This window comes from Phascolarctos cinereus, unplaced genomic scaffold (genome assembly GCF_003287225.1).
Source record: "Phascolarctos cinereus isolate Bilbo 61053 unplaced genomic scaffold, phaCin_HiC Scaffold_5;HRSCAF=322, whole genome shotgun sequence".
NCBI lineage: Eukaryota > Metazoa > Chordata > Mammalia > Diprotodontia > Phascolarctidae > Phascolarctos > Phascolarctos cinereus.
The window spans coordinates 217,677,436-217,697,572 of record NW_027555958.1 but is presented as its reverse complement, the minus strand read 5'-3'; the positions used below and the strand labels follow the sequence as shown (position 1 = coordinate 217,697,572).

General features: G+C 39.4%; 1 protein-coding gene across 1 annotated transcript in view; it reads left to right on the top strand.

The window, feature by feature from the left end:
- EFHC1 (EF-hand domain containing 1) overlaps window positions 1-20,137 on the top strand; it is a 96,344-nt gene that overhangs the window by 72,511 nt on the left and 3,696 nt on the right. Inside the window, exons 8-10 of the mRNA XM_020993970.2 lie at window positions 1,607-1,820; window positions 10,384-10,531; window positions 16,168-16,384. Of these exons, the coding sequence (XP_020849629.1) occupies window positions 1,607-1,820; window positions 10,384-10,531; window positions 16,168-16,384 (579 nt within the window). The remainder of the gene's footprint in view (window positions 1-1,606; window positions 1,821-10,383; window positions 10,532-16,167; window positions 16,385-20,137) is intronic.

The following is a 20,137-nucleotide window of genomic DNA, read 5'->3' as shown; positions in this document are numbered from 1 at the left end:
TATGATGTAAAGAACAATTAGAACTAATGGGAGGAACCATGACAAAGAAGATACAAAACAAAACAACAAAAGAAAAGGAGAGCAAATAGTGTGCTTCCATCTACATTCAGACTTCATGATTCTTTCTCTGGATATGGATAGCATTTTCCATCATGAGTCTTTTCGAGTTGTCTTAGATCCTTGTATTGCTGAGAAGAGCCAAGTAAGCTATACTTTTTTTTTTCTTTGATGAGACAATTGGGGTTAAGTGCCTTGCCCAGGGTCACACAGCTAGTAAGTGTTAAGTGTCTGAGGCTGCATTTGAACTCAGGTCCTCCTGACTCCAAGGCTAGAGCTTTATTCACTGCGCCACCTAGCTGCCTCAGTAAGCTATACTCTTTTTTTTTTTTTAAGGCAATTGGGGTTAAGTGACTTGCAAACGGTCACACAACTAGTAAGTGTCAAGTGTTTGGTCTGAGGCCGGATTTGAACTCAGGTACTCCTGACTTCAGGGCCAGTGCTCTATCCACTGCGCCACCTAGCTGCCCCTAAGCTATACTTTTTCAAAGAATGCAACCGTACCTCTGTTAACTCTTATTTAGGGTTCTGATATCAAACATGATGAGTAGCTTCATCTTTGAGTACCGAAAAGATGAATTAGGTGCTCAAAAAAAGATCTTTTTATCTATATCAATCTCTATCTGCATATCATGTGGCTTTTGAGTCAGTACCAAAAAGATGGGTTATATCCCTTGCACAGTCCTTAGCTAAAGGATTGCTGCCTGACCGTCCAGCTGGCCTGGACATCTCTGGAGATGTAGTCACCTCTGGATCTGTCAGGATTTAGGGAGGGTCATCACACATCTTACTAGCTGCTAGCTTCACCACACTGCTGAGCATCTGAGCGTTTGTTTTTCTGGAGGCTATGACAACACCCCACTGGTCTTTTCAAACGCGGTGCTTGGACCTATTCTCATTTGATAATGATTCATTCCTCACTTGTGCTGTCATAATGATGGCTGACATTTATATAGTGCTTTAAGGCTTTCAGACATTCTCAAATGATTCTCAAAACAACTTTGTGAGATCAGTATTATTATTCCCATTTTAAAGAAGAAGATGAAGAAACCGAGGCTAAGAGGTGTTAAGTGATTTGTCCAGCTGACACAATCAAGGAAGTGTACGGGAAGTGGAATTTGAACTCAAGTCTCTGCTGACTCCAGTTCAGTGCTTTTTCCATTATACCATCCTGCTTCAGAATATCGTTATTAGAGCTGGTTAAGTCAGCTGAGTGAGTTCTCAGTTGTAGTCCCTAGCCAATCAAGCAAAAGAAATGAGTAAAAAATGGTTAAGTGTAATTTCCCCATTGACAAAATGGAATATCTGAATGTTACAAGCCTAGGAAAGAGCAGGATATGTGTGATGAGTGCTGAGTATACTGTAACCCTGTAGTTATATCTGCTTAATATAAAACACAAATGCAAAAAAGGCCAAATGCTGCTTTATTGTGCCCTCAGTTTTCACTAACTTTAAAATAGTGATTGCCAACACTATAGATCATGAACAGTCTAATGATAATCTATTGAGCTATTAGATAATTATCTCCTTCATCTCTTTAATCCCACAGGAATCCCCTATCCCTGAAGATCGGGGACGCCATTTTATCATCTCTTATTACTTGGCTACAGAGATGGTCACTATCTTTGAGCCACCAGTCAGAAACTCTGGCTTCTTTGGGGGCAAATATCTTGGTAAGACCAAAATTGCTAAGCCAGGCTCCTGTATAGACAAGCCCACCTTCTATGGACCTGGTGACTTTTTTATTGGTGCTCTCATTGAAGGTAAGTCTGTAAATAATTCTGCCTTTTCTAATAGTTTTGAAAGTGCTTTCTAATTTGTTGAGATTTATTTTTGCTAACTCATAATTAACTAGGATACTGACTGAGATTAATGTGGTTGGTTTCTTCTTTCTAAAAAATGTTTTAGTTATGATCAAACACCACTCCCACCTCCATGTAATACAATCCATATAATCAGAACTATAATTACACCTTAAACTAGCAACAATAAATCTCATCCTCTTTATGTTCCCTTCTAGCCTCTGTCCTTTTATGTCTGTATATGTATAAAGATTGTTTTCCTTTATGCAGTCATAATCTTTTCATAATCTTTGTATGTTCTTTTAAAATACATTTTATTGATGCCATTTGTCTTTCTATCAGAATAATTTCCTACTCACTCCACAGATTGAACTCTTCTTGTAACACAGAAAAACAATCAGGCAATAACATCTGATAACGAGTCTAAATCTGACTATGTATAACATTCTGGCTTACCAGTCTTCCATCTCTCTACTGTAAGAGAGATTTGTTTCATCATCGCGTCTCTAGGACCTTTGTTGGGTTTTTTTTTCCCCACTGCTCAGAATTCAACTTCCTTTTAGTGATCTTTTCATTTACATTGTGTATATTGTTGCTTAATTCTATTTATTTCACTCTGTATCAGTTCATACAAATCTCAATCTTACCTGAAGTCTTTCATGTTAATAATTTCATGTTGCAAAATAATATTACATTATACTTACGTACCTCCTTACCTCAGCCTGTTAGTTTCCCCTGGTTTCCTTCAAGTCTCAGCTCTAATGCCATCTTCTATAGGAGGCCTTTCCTGGTTTCTCCTAGTTGCTAGCACCTCCACCTCTCAGATTGCCTTCCTTCTACTCTCTATCTATCTTCTACCCACCTAGTGATTTGCATATTGTCTCCTTCCTTAGAATGTGAGTTCCCTGAGAGCAGTGACTGTTTTTATCTTTTTTTTTAAATATACCCTTAGCACAGTGCCTGGCACCTAGTAATTATAAAAAGTTTTTGTTGTTGATTTCAACCATCTCCCACTTTGTGGGTACTTATTTTGTTTCTAGTTCTTTGCTACCTCAGAGTGCCGCTATGGATATTTTTTGCCATATATATTGGAGTTTTATTTCTGTCTTTAACCTCCTCGGGGTGTTTGCCCATCAGTGGAATTGATAAGTCAAACGATACAGGCAGGGTAGTCACTTTTCCTTCTTCTCATAATTCCCAACTGAGATCCAGAATGGTTGGACCACTTCATAGTTTCAACTTCAATGAACGTACTCATTGTATATGAGTGTGTGTCTCTCTTCCAACAGTCCCTTCAACAGGAACTGTTTTCGTTAAAAAAAAAATCTTTGCCATTTTGCATGGTGTTCAGTGAAACCTCAGAATGGTTTTAATTTACATTTCTCTACTGTTTGGTGATTTAGAGTAAGTTTTCGTTTGGTAACTTCTAGTTGGCAGCTCTTTTGAAAACATTTTGATCAGATTCTTTGACTACTTGTCTAATGGAGAATGGTTCTCGGTGTTGTATCTTTATGTCAAGTCACTATATACATTTGGATGTCAGACTTTTATCCCTGATATTTGACATGTATGTGGAGAATGAGCCAGCAAAGAAAACTGAGGAATGCTCAGACAGGATGCGAACCAAGAGAGTACCTTGAAAACCCAGGAGGAGAGGTGGCCAACAGGGTTAAATATAGTAGAGAGGTTAACAGGGATAAGAACTAAGAGAAGAGCATCATTTTAAGAGATCATTAGTAACTTTAGAGAGAGCAGTTTTAGTTGAGTGATGAGGTCAAAAGCTAGATTGCAAGGAGTTGAGGAATTAGTGAGAGCAGAGGAAAGGAAAGAAAAGCAACTTTTTCAAGGAGTTTGAGAAAGGAAGGAGAGAGACAGGATGATAGCTTGAAAAGGTGGTAGGGCATTAGTGAAGGGTTTTTTTTTTTAAAGGATGAGGGAGATTTGGGTATGTTTGAATACAGTAGAGAAGGAACTAGTTGATAATAAGTGGTTAAAGATTGGGGGGGGGAGATGCCTGAGGATACAATCTATTGGAAGTTGAGTTCAAGTAGACATATAGAGGATGTTAACAACAACAACAAGAAAACCACAAGTCCATGAGGAGACATGCATTGCACCTGGATTTATTACAAGAGAAATTCACATGAATGTGGAATTCCTATACCAAGTACAAAGGAGTTCACAATTCAGATGGAAACTTGAGTATTTGTGGGTTACAAAAAGGGGGAAGTCTTATGGGAGGAGTAGAGAGTGGTATGAGAGGAGGAAGGGAGCAGAAAGGAAGGGGGAACACAAGTAAGTAGGATGGCAAAAGCAACATTATTTTCTCTTGAGAACTATGAGACCCCAAAGATACAATGGTCTGCTTATCTATAAGGGTCCCAGATGTGCAGTTTATCAGTCTGGTGAAGACTGACTGGTACCTGTCTAGCTGGTTTGGCTCTCAAGGACACACTGAAGTCCAGCTAAAGGTGCAAATAATAAATTATGTCAGCTAGGGGTGGGAGGAAGGGGAGGGAGGTCCCATTCTTGACTTGTTTAGGGCTGCTGCATACCCCAGGTCCAGTGTTTCTGGAACATATGGCAACTCAAGAAGACATGTTGAGTTTTCTTCAGGGCAACATTCTCCCTTTTTGGTCAAAATGGCCTTTGGGCACACCGATGACCATACCTGGTAAAACATTATCTTGGATACCACCTGTGTGGTACATCTGGAGGCAAGGATAAAGAGACATTTAACAAAGATAAAGGTTAACAGACAGAAAGCTAACAAGAGACCTCATACCCAAAGGATGACCCGATCCATTGAGCCTAGGCCTCCAAAGTCAGAGACAAAGAAATGAGGTTTGGACAATTTACAACATATCGGTGATACAGAATAGTTCCAACCACAAAGTGGGACCAGAATCATCTATCGGTCACAATGTAAGCCATAGTAAGAATGTTCAAAATCAGGGACTAATTCAGAGAAGAATTTCATGTAACACCAAGATAACCGAGAGAACTTAGTACACAGATGCAGAGAAACAAAAAGCCAGAGCAGTACAAAAATGACTGTCACCATTAACAAACATTATGTGTCTTTGCAATTTAGTAACCAATGTGCAACATCCATCCAATCAACACATTTCATTTTGGATCCCAGATGTCCCACGCAGTCATCTGGTCCCAGGCACATCTTTTCTTAGGGCAGTCTGGAAAATATTGTGTCCTCAGGGGCATCACTTCAGTAGGTTTTCTTTCTGGTTCTGAGTTACTTGTGAAGACTCATTAGATGTTTCTGCTAAAATCTTGTACAAAATAGATCTCAATACAAGATTTCAATACAAATCTCAAAGTTGACTTCTCCAACAGCTAGTTCATGTGGTAAAAAGCAGCTGGGACCTTGTGGTTCTGATCTAATCAATAACAGAGCTATAAGGGCAGGAGGGAACCAAATTAGGAACCCATAGTTTACTTGAAACTTCCAAGAATTTAGATTTTAAATATTTCTTGCTATTTATCTAAACTCTGTACCTGACATAAACACTGCTAACAACAAGCTAAAGGAAGAAGCTTAAAAAAATCCATGAGAATCTGACTTGTAAATGAGTCCTTCTGATTGAAGATTCAATATTTACCAAAGTAGACACATAAACTAGGGCTAGAGTACTTTTCTAAATTAACATTCCATTATCATTCAACTTTCTACAATGTAAATTGGCAAACTGTTATGTTGGTATGTTTAAGAAATTCAAATACAAACTGAAAAACCAAAAGCTAAATATTTGAAAATACCACAGAAGGCAAGAATTCTTAAAATCTTCCAAATTATATATCTATTCATTTGATCTTGTTTTCTCAAAATTGTTTCTCAGATTTTTACTTTATTATTTTAGAACTCCAAATGTAGATACCGTTTCATTTAAATTAATTCCATTTCAGTTGGATTTCTTGAGAGATGGAACCTGAAATAAATTTCTTCAATTATCTTCTGATTATCAATGTCGAGCACAGTTAGGATTGTAATTTGTTTTTTTCTCTTTCTGGCTCGCAATGAAGTTTGAGAGAGTGCTTGTCTTCCCTTGTCCATCTCCTTACTCTGAATATTGGGGAAAGCAACCCTGAGTTTTTTAAATTATCCCACCCAGTTGGATCCAGAGGGACTCAGAGGGCCCGAGGGACAATTGAGCTAACATTGGAGTGTTTGTACTAGACCCATGGGAAGTGCTGACACAGGTGGGAAGCAACACCTGGTGCCTGTAGGAATGATGACGACATCATACTGTAAATTCACTCTGACCAAGCCCAGTGTTGATGACCTAGACCTATTCAGAGATGAAAGGAATAGATTTGTGTTCCTGACTTAAAAACTTTTGTGTAAGACCAGAATTTGGCAGGAGCCATAGCACTAGTAAGAGGCTTCAGAGGAGAAGAAGCACCTTGATCTAGCATTATTTGAGTTGAACACAGAAAGAACTTATATTTCTTGTGATTTTTTTTTAAAAAAAAGCATTATTAACTCCATTTTGCCTTTTATCCACCATTTTGTGAAGTTAAGTTTTAACTTCTTGTGAGTCACCTGACTAAAGAGAAATTGTAAAGCTGCTACTTGGTTTTGGGGAAAATCCTGATCTCCTCCACCAATAAGAAATTAGGTGACTTAGTCTTTTTTTTTTTTAATTCCCTTCAACCTGTAATAACTGTAGAAACCAAGGATCAGGGTCCTTATGTAAATGAAGAGCCTTGCACCCAATTTGTTTCTGCAGTTGCATGCTTTGCTAAATAAATCATTGTTTGGATATAAACTCGGTGTCTTTATTCCATTGTAACATTGCTGAGATAACAGGCAATTCTGAAAAATACTCCCTTCTGCATTAGGGAGACAGATGGATAGACAAACTTTCTCTTGTGGGGAAAAAGATGAGGGTGGGACAGGGGTTCTAGTCACCCCCTCTGCTGAAAGCTGTGAGAAGTGCAGAGTGATGGGAGAAGGCTGGAGAGCTTCAGAAGGAATTGACACTACCTACAGGTTTTTGTTCAGTCATTTCAGTTGTGGCCAACTCTTTGTGACCCCATTTGGGGTTTTCTTGGTAAAGATACTGGAGTGGTTTGCCATTTCCTTCTCTAGCTCATTTTACAGATGAGGAAACTGAGTTAAATAGGGTTTTAAATGATTTGCCCAGGGTCACACAGCTAGTAAGTATCTGAGGTCAGATTTGAACACAGGAAGATGAGTGTTCCTGACTCCAAGCCCCACACTCTATTTACTGTACTACCTAGCTGGTACACTAGCTACCTACGGGTAACTATGAAGAACTGGAGGAAGATTAACAGGCACCACCTTCCTGAGAGCTGCTGAACATCTAGTCCATGACTAAAAATAGCTGAGGTTATTTGGTTCTGTAGAAGAGAGTTGTTTAGTGGCCAGTGTCAGTATTTTCCATGAATTGTACTTGTTTTCTCCTACCTGTATGTAAACTTTTCAAGCTTTGTGAAGGACTTGTTTGCAAGGGGAGTTGGTGGCAACCCACTGGGTGGTGTCATATAGTGATGCTTCCAGTTTTCTGGGGGGACCAAAGAGTCAGAGATAATAAAATACCTCCAGAGTATATCCAGGCTCTTTATGTTAGATGAGAATCTCTGAAATGTGGTAGCTAGTGGCTCAGTGGATAAAGTGTTGAACTTAGAGTCAGGAAGACTTGAATTGGAGTCCTACCTCAGATATTTACTAGCTGTAAGACCCTGGGCAAATCATTCTCTCAGCCTTAGTTTCTTCCTCTGTAAAATGGGGATAATAATAGCATTTACCCCACAGGGTTGTTGTGAGGATCAAATGGGATAATGTATGTAAAGCACTTTTAAAGACTTAAAGTTTTATAGAAGTTCTAGCTGGTATTATACCACTAACATCATGGAGGATGGCCTATGGAAAGTCCCAAGTGGAGAGAGATTCTCTGTGGAGGGTGAAGTTCTCCAGATAATCTTTTATGACATTGTGTAGATTTCTATGAGACCCTGAATACTTCCCTCTTCAGTAAGATCTTGAAAACTTAAAAAAAAAATTCAGCTTAGCAGTTCACAAAGGAAAAACAAAGTGGGTGAAGATTGCATATTGACCTGATTATCATATGCTTTTGGATGGATGGTCTCTTGAATGAGCCCATCAAAATCTTGAATGAGCATTGTGGAAAGACTGTTAGGCAAGAATTGAAGCGAATGAGATCATATTTGGAAAGCTACGTACAGTTTTCTACCACCAATTACATCTTTTTAACATCAGTTTTTCCATCAGTGATGCTATATTGCTGTAAATCATGAAACAAGAAAATCTCAGAAGAATCAAGACAGCAAGTCACCCAAAGCATGAGTTAACAGGTATATGGTAGATGTAGGTCCCATGCAGCTCATACATAAGAAAGTAGCATAAAAGACATCAAAGAAGTGTATGATTTGAAAGGGAAGAGGGGCTAGTCATGTAGTGAGAGTAGGGATAATTAGATGGGCCGTCTGAATGTCTCTACCAAAAGTCTCTAGATCTCTACCATGCACTCTAGGCAGATTCTCTGTAGAAGATTTATTGGGAGAATATGGACAAGTGATGGGGAGAGGTTGTTATTTGTACTGGAAAAGGAAGTACACAAACTGATGGGATTATGAAATAGGATTTCAGAGAATTTTTTATTTCTACATAATCAGATCTAACTACTTTATCCTGAATGTCTTTCCTTTATTATCAGTAGATAAAATCTCCCCTCTCACAGTTAACTATGTGATTTTTTTTCTTCTAATTTAATATTATGTTTGTTATTGATCCAACTGGAATTTATTGTAATATGTGGTACTACGTCATACAGAATCTCAGAGTTGGAAAGGACCTCAGCAGTCATCTAGTTCAGCCCATATGCAGAAAAGGATCCTCAATATATTACACATATTACATCCATATTATGGCAAGTGGTCACCCAGCCTTTGCTTGAAGACCTATAGTGAGGGGAACATGCTACCTCCCAAGGTAGTCCATTCTATTCTTTGATGTTTTAATTATAAGAAAATTTCTCCTTACATGAAGCATAAAAATTGCCTCTTTGCAACTAGGAAAAATCTAATGGTTCTTCCATGGGATAATCTTTCAAGTACTTGAAGAGTAGCTTCTCTAGACAACATATCTCCTTGAAAAAAAAAATCCTCATATGGCACGAACACTGTTTGATCTTCTCTAGGCCCAGTCTAACTTACCAATATTCTTCTTAAAATGAGGAAACATGAAATAAATGAACACAATTTTTTACCTACATACATATTTTCCTTTAACTTCTCTTTGGTTTCCCCCATCCTTCTCTCTCTTCCCTCTTTCCTCCCCATGAGTATGAATCTTTCTTTGCTTTCTTGAGGCTGTCTGTTATGTAGTTGAGCTTATTCATTCATCCATTCATCTATTCATTCAGTTATTTATTTTTAGAATTTATTGCCTGGATTCTGGTGTTCCTTCAGTGTGCATTTCTCCTCATATCTTTTCCTGTTTACCATAATTAAAAAAAAAAACCAAACACATCATAGGTTTATTTAGTTGTTTTGTTTTTTTCCCCCGGCATCTTTGCTAATGTTTCTAGAAATTCTGGAGAGTTTTATTGTTTGTCAAGTCAGTTGCTAATCCTGAAGGAGACTGTGCTAATGCCTGACTCGCTTACAGCCCCTCATTGTGCCATCTTCTCATACATGTTGGCACGGTGTCTTATCTTTTACTTAGTTTCAAGCATCAAATCAACTGCATTTACCTTTTGTGAATATTACTCATGAAACTTTCTAAACTTTTCTTAAAAAGCCTGATGTATAACAGTTTTAGTTAGTGGCAGAAGGTGAACAAGCTAAATCTCATAAGCCTGGGATCCATGAAGTTGTCAGTGTTAAAGTCATTTCATTCATGAAAACATGTCTAGCTCACAGCATCGTTGTAACCAAAAGTAACTGCTAAGCTATGAATCTGGTGCCATTTGGCAAACTAGACCTCTTTCTCCAGAATGGGATGCAAATGGCTAGAATGATTGATGAGTCTCTAAGTGCAGTCTCTGGTACTAGAGGAATTCTACCAAACCTCATGTGCATCTTTATCTGCCCTACTTATGAATTGGTGTATGCAGATGCCTGGGGTCTGCTTATCCCAGGCTGATGTATTTCAGAGAGTTCCCAGCTCCCTCCACCCTCCTGAGCATACAATAGTGCTATTTTTAGCCACTATTGCCACTAAGACTCAGCCTGTACTTCTGGTTATGGCTGGTTTTCCTGGAACCCATATGTGTTTTTTTGTCTCTCAGGACCAAAACAGACAGTTAAGAAATTAGGTGGCCAATGGAGCTGATTGGTGTATGTATCCTATCTTTTGTGTGTGTTGTTGATTTATATATTATCAATAAACCCTACAGTTCGCTTCAAGAGGTGGAATACTTCTATTCCTTGAGACTAAGAACTGGACTGACTCCAAAGCGCTATATAAATGTCAGTTGCATTCCCATAACTAAACCAATGGAATGTTACTCTTTCCCAGTTTTTGGCCATAGGTTCATCATCCAGGATGCAGATGAATATGTTTTGAAATATCTGGAAAGCAATGCAAAAGATTATCCCCCATCAACAATCCTGTCACTCAAAAACCATTTCTTAAAACGGCAACCTACGACACAGGAATCTGACAGGTATGTTTACCATCCCATTGCATGTTTGTTTCAGTTGTAGGTATCTCCAAATTGTGTTCCTCCCAATACCGGATAAGAACTACTGGGTACACAAGTCTGGACTTGCATACAGGTCCAAGACAAGACCTAAGACTTTATTTTATTTTAACCTCACTGAAGCATAAAATTTTACTATGGTCTTTTCATACATATGCATAGATACTCCAGTTCAACAGATTGGAAAGTCATGTAATCTCTCAAGCCTCAGTTTCCTCATCTATAAAACGGGGAAAATAATATTAACACAACTTAGCTTCGACAGCTGTTTTTGAGGAAAGTAGGTTGTAAACCATAAAATGCTAAAGCAAAGTAAGCTTATTATAATTATTCTTGCCTCAAGGTTATACTTATTGAGGAAAAAAAAGTGTCACATGCAGAATGTCAGGTCATTTGGAGTTGAACTATCACTGTGGTTCTGCACAGTTATCTCTAAGAGTGAGGGCAGAAAGAGAAATTCAGGTTCTAGGTAGGGGCTTTAAGACCTACACCAAGGGGCAGCTAGGTGGCGCAGTGGGTAGAGCACCAGCCCTGAGGTCAGGAGGACCTGAGTTCAAATCTGCCCTTAGACCAAATACTTGACACTTACTAGCTGTGAGACTCTGGACAAGTCACTTAAACCCAACTGCCAAAAGAAAAAAAAGAAAAAGAAAAAACCTACATCAAGAACCTCAGGTCCTTGGATTTGACCTCCTCCTTCCTTTCTCCTCTTCCTCTGTGGTGTAACATGAGGGCAGGTGTCCACTGCAGCTATGAATGACATCCCTCTTAGTTGATTTTGGCTTCCCCTCCAACAGGTTCCACTCTAAGGAGTTATAATTACCCAGTGACTGACTGAAGGTCTAGCTTGACCTTTCTAAGGGAGACAAACATAGTATTTGGCCATAGTGTTTATTTAAGCAGCATGTGGCACTTTTTGCTCCTGGACCCCACTGCAGAATGTAGTAATCAAGATAAGGTTAGCCCCTTCATTATTCCTTAACCAGAGAACCGAGTAACTTGGAGGTTTGCTGAATATAAGCCTTCTCCAGAAATTCATATTGGTTCTCGTGTCCTTTCATTGTGACAGCCAGGAGCTGAGGGTGCAGATAACGTGAACACAAATCAAAATAAGATTTCCCAGCATCCTTGATTCTCTGCACATATTTTTCAGGCATGTCAGAAGCAGGGGTTGGCTTGGGAAAAGGGCCATGGCAGAAACACAGCCAGAAAGGTTTTTTTTTTGCAGACATGGTTCCAGACTGTACAGTGTTCCTTTCCTTCTTCATGGCCCCTGAATGGCTCAGTAAGCAAATGACTGCTTGCTCAGTAGATTTTCCTTGCTTGGGTCAGGAAGGTCTTGGATCACTGATCCAGGAAGAGTCAAGCAGAGAGATGCATCTGCATTGCTGGAGTGACAGCAGAGTGGCTCTGATACACCAGAGTCAATGAATAACCTAGCCCAGAAAGGGATTGGTGTGGGAGAGCAGAGATAGAGAGACAGACTGTTTGCTTTGTAGCAACATAAATGAATTCCCCACTTCCCTGGCCATGAGAAAGTCTGCCAGGGTGCTCCTGACAAAGGATTCTGGGAGTAGGCTGAACACGAAAAGGCCAGCTTTTCCCCATGGGAGAATTAGTCACCCCTATAAAAGTTCCATTGACTTTTATGGAAAATAAAGGCAGCCAGGGGCAGGCTTGGCATGGAATGCTCTCACCTGGGGCTCTCGGAACACGAGGCTTCCCTGGGAGCCCTGAACGTTTCAAATGAAGAAGCATCCCAATGCCTGGCAGTCAGTTTCTCTTCTTCCCTTGCTAAGTCATGTGGAACAAAACCCTGACCTGGGATTTGGAGTTCCCTTTTAGGATGGTCCCCGGCCAGGTCTCCCTGGCATCAGGCAAATAGGAGCTTAACTGTAACTAGCCTGAGTCTTCAAACCTGAGCCCGGGATGGAATTCACGGGTAAACTGACTTGAAAACTTGTTGAAATGCATCAAATAATGTAGGCATCCCTGCTGTCGTATCAGTGGCGACAGATACCTAACTTTTTCAGGGAGTAAAGGAGTCATGTTTGAACATTCGTTGTTCAAAGTGATGAGATAATCATTTAGATTATATGTTCTATGCCTGGTACTAATGGGGACCTATGTGAAGACTTAGGGAGCTTTCTTTCTTTTTTGAGGGGGGGAGGCAAGGCAATTGGAGTTAAATGACTTGCCCAGGGTCACACAGCTAGTAAGTGTCAAGTGTCTGGTCTGAGATCAGATCCTGACTCCAGGTCCAGTGCTCTATCCACTGCACCACCTAGCTGCCCCTGTAGGTAGCTTTCTATAGCTAAGTCAAAGCTTATAGCAATCATTTATAATTTAGTAAACAGGGTTAGGAACCACACTCATCAGTGAAACATTTTTTTTCCCCCAAATTAAAAATGTCTGATGATATTCTCCAAGGTTGAATATATGTTCCTTTTTTTTTCCATATGCTTTTGAGTTGAAAATTTTTTCTCCCTTTTTCTCCCCCGCCCCCAAGATGGCACACAATCTGATATAGGCTTTACATTTACATTCCCATTAAACATATTTTCACATTAGTGAAGTTGTAAGTAATAATTAAAACCAATAAGAGGAACCATCAGAAAGATGAAACAAAACTCAACAGAAGGTAAAAATAAGTGAGAGTGATTCGACTTCCATAGTTCTTTCTTTGGATGTGGACGGCATTTTCCTTCCCGAGGCCTCTGGAGATGTCTTAGATCCTCGTAATGCTGAGAAGGGTTCAGTTTAACATTCTTAGTCATTGCATAACGTGGCTGCTATTGTGTACAAAGTCCTCTGGGTTCTGCTCACTTCACTCAGCATCAGATCATATAAGTCTTCCCAGGTTTTTCTGAAGTCAGCCTGTTCATCATTTCTTACAGCACAATAGTATTCCATTACATTCATATACCACAACTTGCTCAGCCATTCCCCAATGGATGGGCATCCTCTCAATTTCCAATTCTTGAATATATGTTCCTTAAAGTATATACTTTGGGGCAGCTAGGTGGCAAAGTGGATAGAGCACCTGCCCTGGAATCAGGAGGACCGGAGTTCAAATCCAGCCTCAGACACATAACACTCACTAGCTGTGTGACTGGGCAAGTCACTTAACCCCAGATGCCTCATATAAAAAATAAAATAAAGTATATACTTTGTGGAGGACTGGTTTGTGTGTTTGTTAGGATGTCTTCTGTGTTAAAATTGATTGTATCAATTAAAAAAACCTTTTTATTTCCCCCTAGTACAGGACAATATTCCGTATATGTTTGCTGAATTGGAAAAAAAAAAGAATCTCCTTGAAGTTAGGGGCATTTGCCTTTTTGTCTTTGCAGAGGAAGCTGGTGGCACAGTGGGCCTGGAGTCAGGAAGACCTGGCTTCAAATCCAGCCTCAGACACTTCCTAGCTGTGTGGCAAGTCACTTAACCTGTTTGCTTCAGTTTCCTCAACTAAAATGGGCACAATAACAGCACCTACCCCTCAGGATTACTGTGAGGATTCAATGAGACTACCTCTAAAGAGCTTAGCACAGTACCTGGCACATAGTGGATGCTTCAGAAATCCCCTTCTCCCTCTGTATCGCCATTGTCTAGAAGCATTTCCCTAACACTGAAGATTTTGAGGGGGGTGACCTTACAGGCCAACTAAATACAACTCCCTCACTTTACACATGAGGAAATGAGCCTAGAGAGGACTGAATGACTTGCTCAGGATCAGACAGGCAGTAAGTGGTAGAGCTGGGATTTGAACGCGAGTCCTCTGACTCGAAGACCAGTGCTCTTCCCACTTCTGCCTGAATAAAGGGTGGGCATTTTACACATAACTGCACATTGAAACGAAGGGTAGATTTACACAGGCGAATTTTTCTTTGAATCGTGGTGGAAAGGGTACTGGACTCCAGTCAAGCCATAGTGCCTGACTTCCAAGTTCTGCTTCCTCTGTGACCTTGGACAAGTCCCTTAACTTCTCTGAGCTTTCCTTCTGTAGCCTATAAAATGGGGATATTTGTTTTATTTGCCTCACGGGGTTGTCATAAGGCTTCAGTGTCATTTTGGTACTTTAGTGAATACCATTTATTCAAAGCCCCTGTTAGGCACGAGGCCGTGGGGCCAATGCAAAAAGAGCTTAAGCATGTAACAGGAAAAATAATCAAGCAAGTGTGGAGAACACTTGAACAAATATCTAATCAAGCCTTTCCTGTTTTATGTCTACAATGGAGAGATGGGAAAGACTGGGAAAAGATAGAGGAAGTATTCTGAAAAGAGGCAAGAGGACAAAAAAGATGTCAGTCATCACAATAGGAGATGGGAAAATAAGAAAACAGAATTGCAGCCGTAGACCTTGAGTATGCTTTGTGTCCCTAAATTCTCAGCACAGTGCCTGGCACTCGGTAGGTGCTTAATGCATACTTATTGACCGACTGACTGCTATGTGCAAATTATATTAGTATATATTAGTATATTAGTAGTATAGAGTATATTAGAATCTATCCATTAGAAAAGAAGGGCCAGTAGGATGTTGTAGAAAGAGTAGTATTCAACTGAATCACACTTGCTTTCTGTGCCTCAGTTTCTTCTTCTATTAGATGAGTTATCCCATCCAACTACCAACTCAGGGGAGAGAAGAACCCAAGCAAGTAAAATTTGGGGCTTTGCAAGGTGTCCTTTTCAAAGAGAGAAGTTGTCTTTTTTATAAAGTTTTGAATGACCAGTCTGCTTCCACTTTGGAAGATCCTAGACATTAAGGATCTTAGCAGTTATACCTTCCACATCACGACTTTCCCCCATCGTGGTTTCAATATAAGAATTTGAGGGGAGTTTTGCAGAAGCTTCAGACAGCATGCAAAAGCCAGCAGATGACACAGAAAAAGTTTAGAAAAAGTTCAGAAATGCATAAAATATATGTATAGTAGTCTATAATATCAACATATTTTATCTTTTAATACCAGAAATATACACAATTTCTTCTTCTCTAGTACAAAGGGGGGCCCAAAAATTTTTATGGGGATTTTCCAGATCATGGGGGTGCTGTGCCCCTAACCCCCTCAACGTGGAAGGCATTGTGCATTGAGAAGGTAATTTCTTAACTTGTATGGAAAGCATTACGGACTACAAAATCAACTGGGAAGGAAGTGTTAAGTTTCCCAAAGGTCCCTACTCTTTAGCTGCAGAGTACAGAAAAAACATACTTCAGGCATTTATTTTTAGATAATTTAATATCAATTGTGGGTTGAAAAAAAAAACCAATGCTGTCCACTACAACTCTTAGAGACAACCGGGTCCCTCCTAAACCAAGCAAGGGATGGAGAAGATTCCTGGTGGCAGCAGTGAAATTCCAAATGGTGGATCAGCATGCTAACTTCTAGCTGTGTTTTAATTTTACCCTTTATGAGGACCATCTGTTGACCAGCTCATTTATCCAAGTGTTTAAGTTAAAAGGATTTTAAAGTTACTGGTCAGCTCAGCTACAAAACTGTGAAGATCATTAGGAATTCCACTGAAGGTACCACTTGGAAAGCTCTAAGCCATTAAGGCTACTCTCAAGAATCAAGTCTGTATTTACTTATTTCTTTCTCCTTCCACAGTGGACTTATTGAAGACTATAAAGAGAAAAAGGACATAGAAACATTAATAAAGGAGATCCAGGAACGGCTCAAGAATAGTGATTTCTTACTTGAAAGCCCCATCCGTGAAGCTTTTCAAATTCTTGACAAAGATAAAACAGGATATGTGGACAGAGAGAAGTTCTTTGGTATCTGCAAAAATTTTAACCTACCAGTTGATGATTGCCTTATTAACCAGGTCTGTATTATGAAAAATCACAATTTATATTCAGTATTAATTAGAACATTATTGCTAATTAATTTCCAAGGTTTTTCAAAATATTCGCTTTTCCTAGGGGGAAATCTAGTCTTAGGAGGAGCAGATTTTATCTTCATCAGTCCTATGAGGTAGCAGAAAGGTTCATTGTTAGCCATATAGGAATGAAGAGTCATTAGCACCTGCTTTCCCTACGGATGTGGGAATGGACAAGGTTGAGTGGCTGAAGTTCAGCATGGCAGATCCAAAGTGGGGAGGTAATAGTGTTCCTAAAGAGGGGGAGAAGTCACAGCCTGTTGGTTAAGAGGAACAGAATGGTGTGGTATTGAAGTCTCTGGCATCATTCTTATGACTTTCCTACTTGTACTAGGCATTTTTTCATCCAAGGTTATCAAAAGACAACTGCCCAGTGGCCAGTGCATCTATTGGAGAAGGTTAGCCATGGCCAACTGGAAGAATTGAGGTAGCACCATGAATTCATCTTCCTGGGGCCAATCTGCAATGGAATGGAGCATGTTCCACATTGTAGCCCCTCTTCGCAGTTCTCTTCAAGTTCAGACATATGTCTCTCTTTGATCATCATCATCATCATCATCATCATCATCATCATCATCATCATCATCATCATCATCATCATCATTTGGTGAGGCAATTGAGGTTAAGTGACTTGCCCAGAATCACACAGCTAGTGACTGTTATGTATCTGATACCAGATTTGAACTCAGGTCTTCCTGACTCCAGGGCCAGTGCTCTATCCATTGTACCACGTAGCTGCCCCTTCTTTGATCATTATTAACTGTGACCTATGCAAGGCTGGTCTTGCTGATTTTTTTCCAAATAAGCATCGCTCTACAAAGAAGACTGAGAGCCAGAAAAAACAGGATGTTTTATGGGGAAACTTTAAAAGTCAAAATAAGCTAGGAAACCAACCTATGGGGAATGCATGTACTAGAGGCCAGGGTAGAGAAGGAAGTGAGCTAAGCTTGGGAATACCAGATAAAGAGAGATGGGGGAGAACCGCAATTAGGCTGAGGCTTCATTTCTATACATGATCCAAAGACTTGGCTACTCAGGTTCCAAACTAAAAGCACATCAATATAGTTATTGTTGCTGTTTCATAAATGTAAGTGTTAAAAGTATTATCAATGAGTTTTGTTTTCACTCAGCTCAATATTACACATTACCCTCACTTTGTGAGAGGTCTCTTATAACCAAGTAAAACAGTTAAGCAAAACTAGTAAAATAGTGATCTCATCTGAAAGTGCATGCGACATTCCACATTTGTACCATTATCCCAATCTTTTTTTTTTTTTGGAAATCTTTTTTTAAATATAAATTTATTTATTTATAGTTTTCAACATTTACTTCCACAAGTATTTGAGTTCCAAATTTTCACCCCATCTCACTCCTCCCCTCCACCCCAAGATGGCATGCATTCTGAATACCCCTTCCCCTAGTCTGCCCTCTCTTCTATCTCTGCCCCCCCCTTCTCTTATCTCCTTCCCCTTCCATTTTCCTGTAGGGCAGGATAGATTTCTGTACCCCATTTCCTGTATTTCTTATTTCCCAGTTGCATGTGAAAACATTTTTTTTTAAACATGTGTTTTTAAAACTTTGGGTTCCAAATTTTCTCCCTTCCTCCCTCCCCACCCACCCTCACTGAAAAGGCAAGCAACTCAATATAGGTTATACCTGTGCAGTTATGCAAAACACTTCCATAGTAGACATGTTGTGAAATACTAACTCTATTTCCCTTAATCCTATCCTGGCCCCCCATTTATTCTATTCTTTGTTTTGACCCTCCTCAGAAGTATTTGCTTCTGATTACCCCCTTTCCTAATCTGTCCTCCTCTCTGTCATCCCCCTGCTCTCTTGTCCCCTTAACCCCCTATTTTCCTGTAGCATTAAGACAGATTTCCACACTCCATTTAGTGTGTATGTTACTCTCTCTTTAAACCAAATCCTATGAGAATAAGATTCACTTATTCCCTCTCACCTTCCTCTATTTCCCCTCCACTGTATGAACCTTTTCTTTTCTGTTTTTTGTGAGATAATTTACCCCATTCTACCTCCCCCTTTCTCCTTCTCCTAGTATAATCCTCTCTCATCCCTTAATTTTATTCCCCAGATATGACCCCTTCATCTTCAACTCACCCTGTACCCTCTATCTGTCTGTCTGTCTATCTATCTATCTATCTATCTATCTATCTATACATAAATACATATAATTTTTTCCCTCCAACTTCCCTAATACTGAGAAAGGTCTCATGAGTTATAAATATCATCTTTTCATACAGGAATGTAAACAGTTCAACCTTAATAAGTCTCTTACGATTTCTCTTTCCTGTTCCTTCCTCCAATGAGGAGAAGAATGCCCTAAAAAGCAAAATTGGCCAAATGGAAAAGGAAGTCCAAAAGACTACTGAAGAAAATACTTCCTTAAAAATTAGAATAGAGCAACTGGAAGCTAGTGACTTAATGAGAAATCAAGACACTGTAAAACAAATCCAAAACAATGAAAAATTAGAAAACAACGTGAAATATCTCATTGAAAAAACAACTGACCTTCATGTTCCACTTGTATTTGAAAGTCAAATTTTCTACTCAGTTCTGGTCTTTTTATCAAAAAATGCTTGAAAGTCCTCTACTTTGCTGAATTACCATTTTTTTCCCCTGAAGGATTATACTCAGTTTTGCTGGGTAGGTGATTCTAGGCTGTAATCCTATCTCCTTTGCCCTCCAGATTATATTCCATGCCCTGCGGTCCTTTAATGTAGAAGCTGCTAAATCTTGTGTTATCCTAATTGTGTTTCTACAATACTTGAATTGTTTCTTTCTGGCTGCTTGTAATATTTTCTCCTTGACCTGGGAACTCTGGAATTTGGCTACAGTATTCCTAGGAGTTTTCCTTTGGGGATCTCTTTCAGGAGATTGGTGGATTCTTTCAATTTCTGTTTTGCCCTCTGGTTCTAAAATATCAGGGCAGTTTTCCTTGACAATTTCTTGAAAAATGATGTCTAGGCTCTTTTTTTGATCATGGCTTTCAGATAGTCCAGGATCTATTTTCCAGGTCAGTTGTTTTTTCAATGGGATATTTCACATTGTTTTCTAATTTTTCATTGTTTTGGATTTGTTTTCTAGTGTCTTGATTTCTCATTAAGTCACTAGCTTCCAATTGCTCTATTCTAATTTTTAAGGAAGTATTTTCTTCAGTAATCTTTTGGACTTCCTTTTCCATTTGGCCAATTTTGCTTTTTAGGGCATTCTTCTCCTCATTGGCTTTTTGGACCTCTTGCCATTTGGGTTAGGCTATTTTTTAAGGTGTTATTTTCTTCAGTATTTTTTTGGGTCTCCTTTAGCAAGCTGTTGACTTGTTTTTCATGATTTTCTTGCATCACTCTCATTTCTCTTCCCAGTTTTTCCTCTACTTCTCTTACTTGCTTCTCAAAATCCCTTTTGAGCTCTTCTAAGGCCTGGGATTGATTCATATTTTTCTTGGAGGCTTTGGACGTAAGGAGCTTTGACTTTGTTGTCTTCTTCTAGTTGTATGTTTTGATCTTCTTTGTCATCAAAGTAAGATAATATAGTCTGACTCTTTATGCGAGGTTTGCTTATGATCCCAGCCAATTACTTGACTTTTAAACTCTTTGTTAAGGTAAGAGTCTGCTTCCAATGTGGAGAATGTACTGTCCCAAGCTTCGGGGGGTTGTTCAGCTGTTTTCAGAAATACTTCTA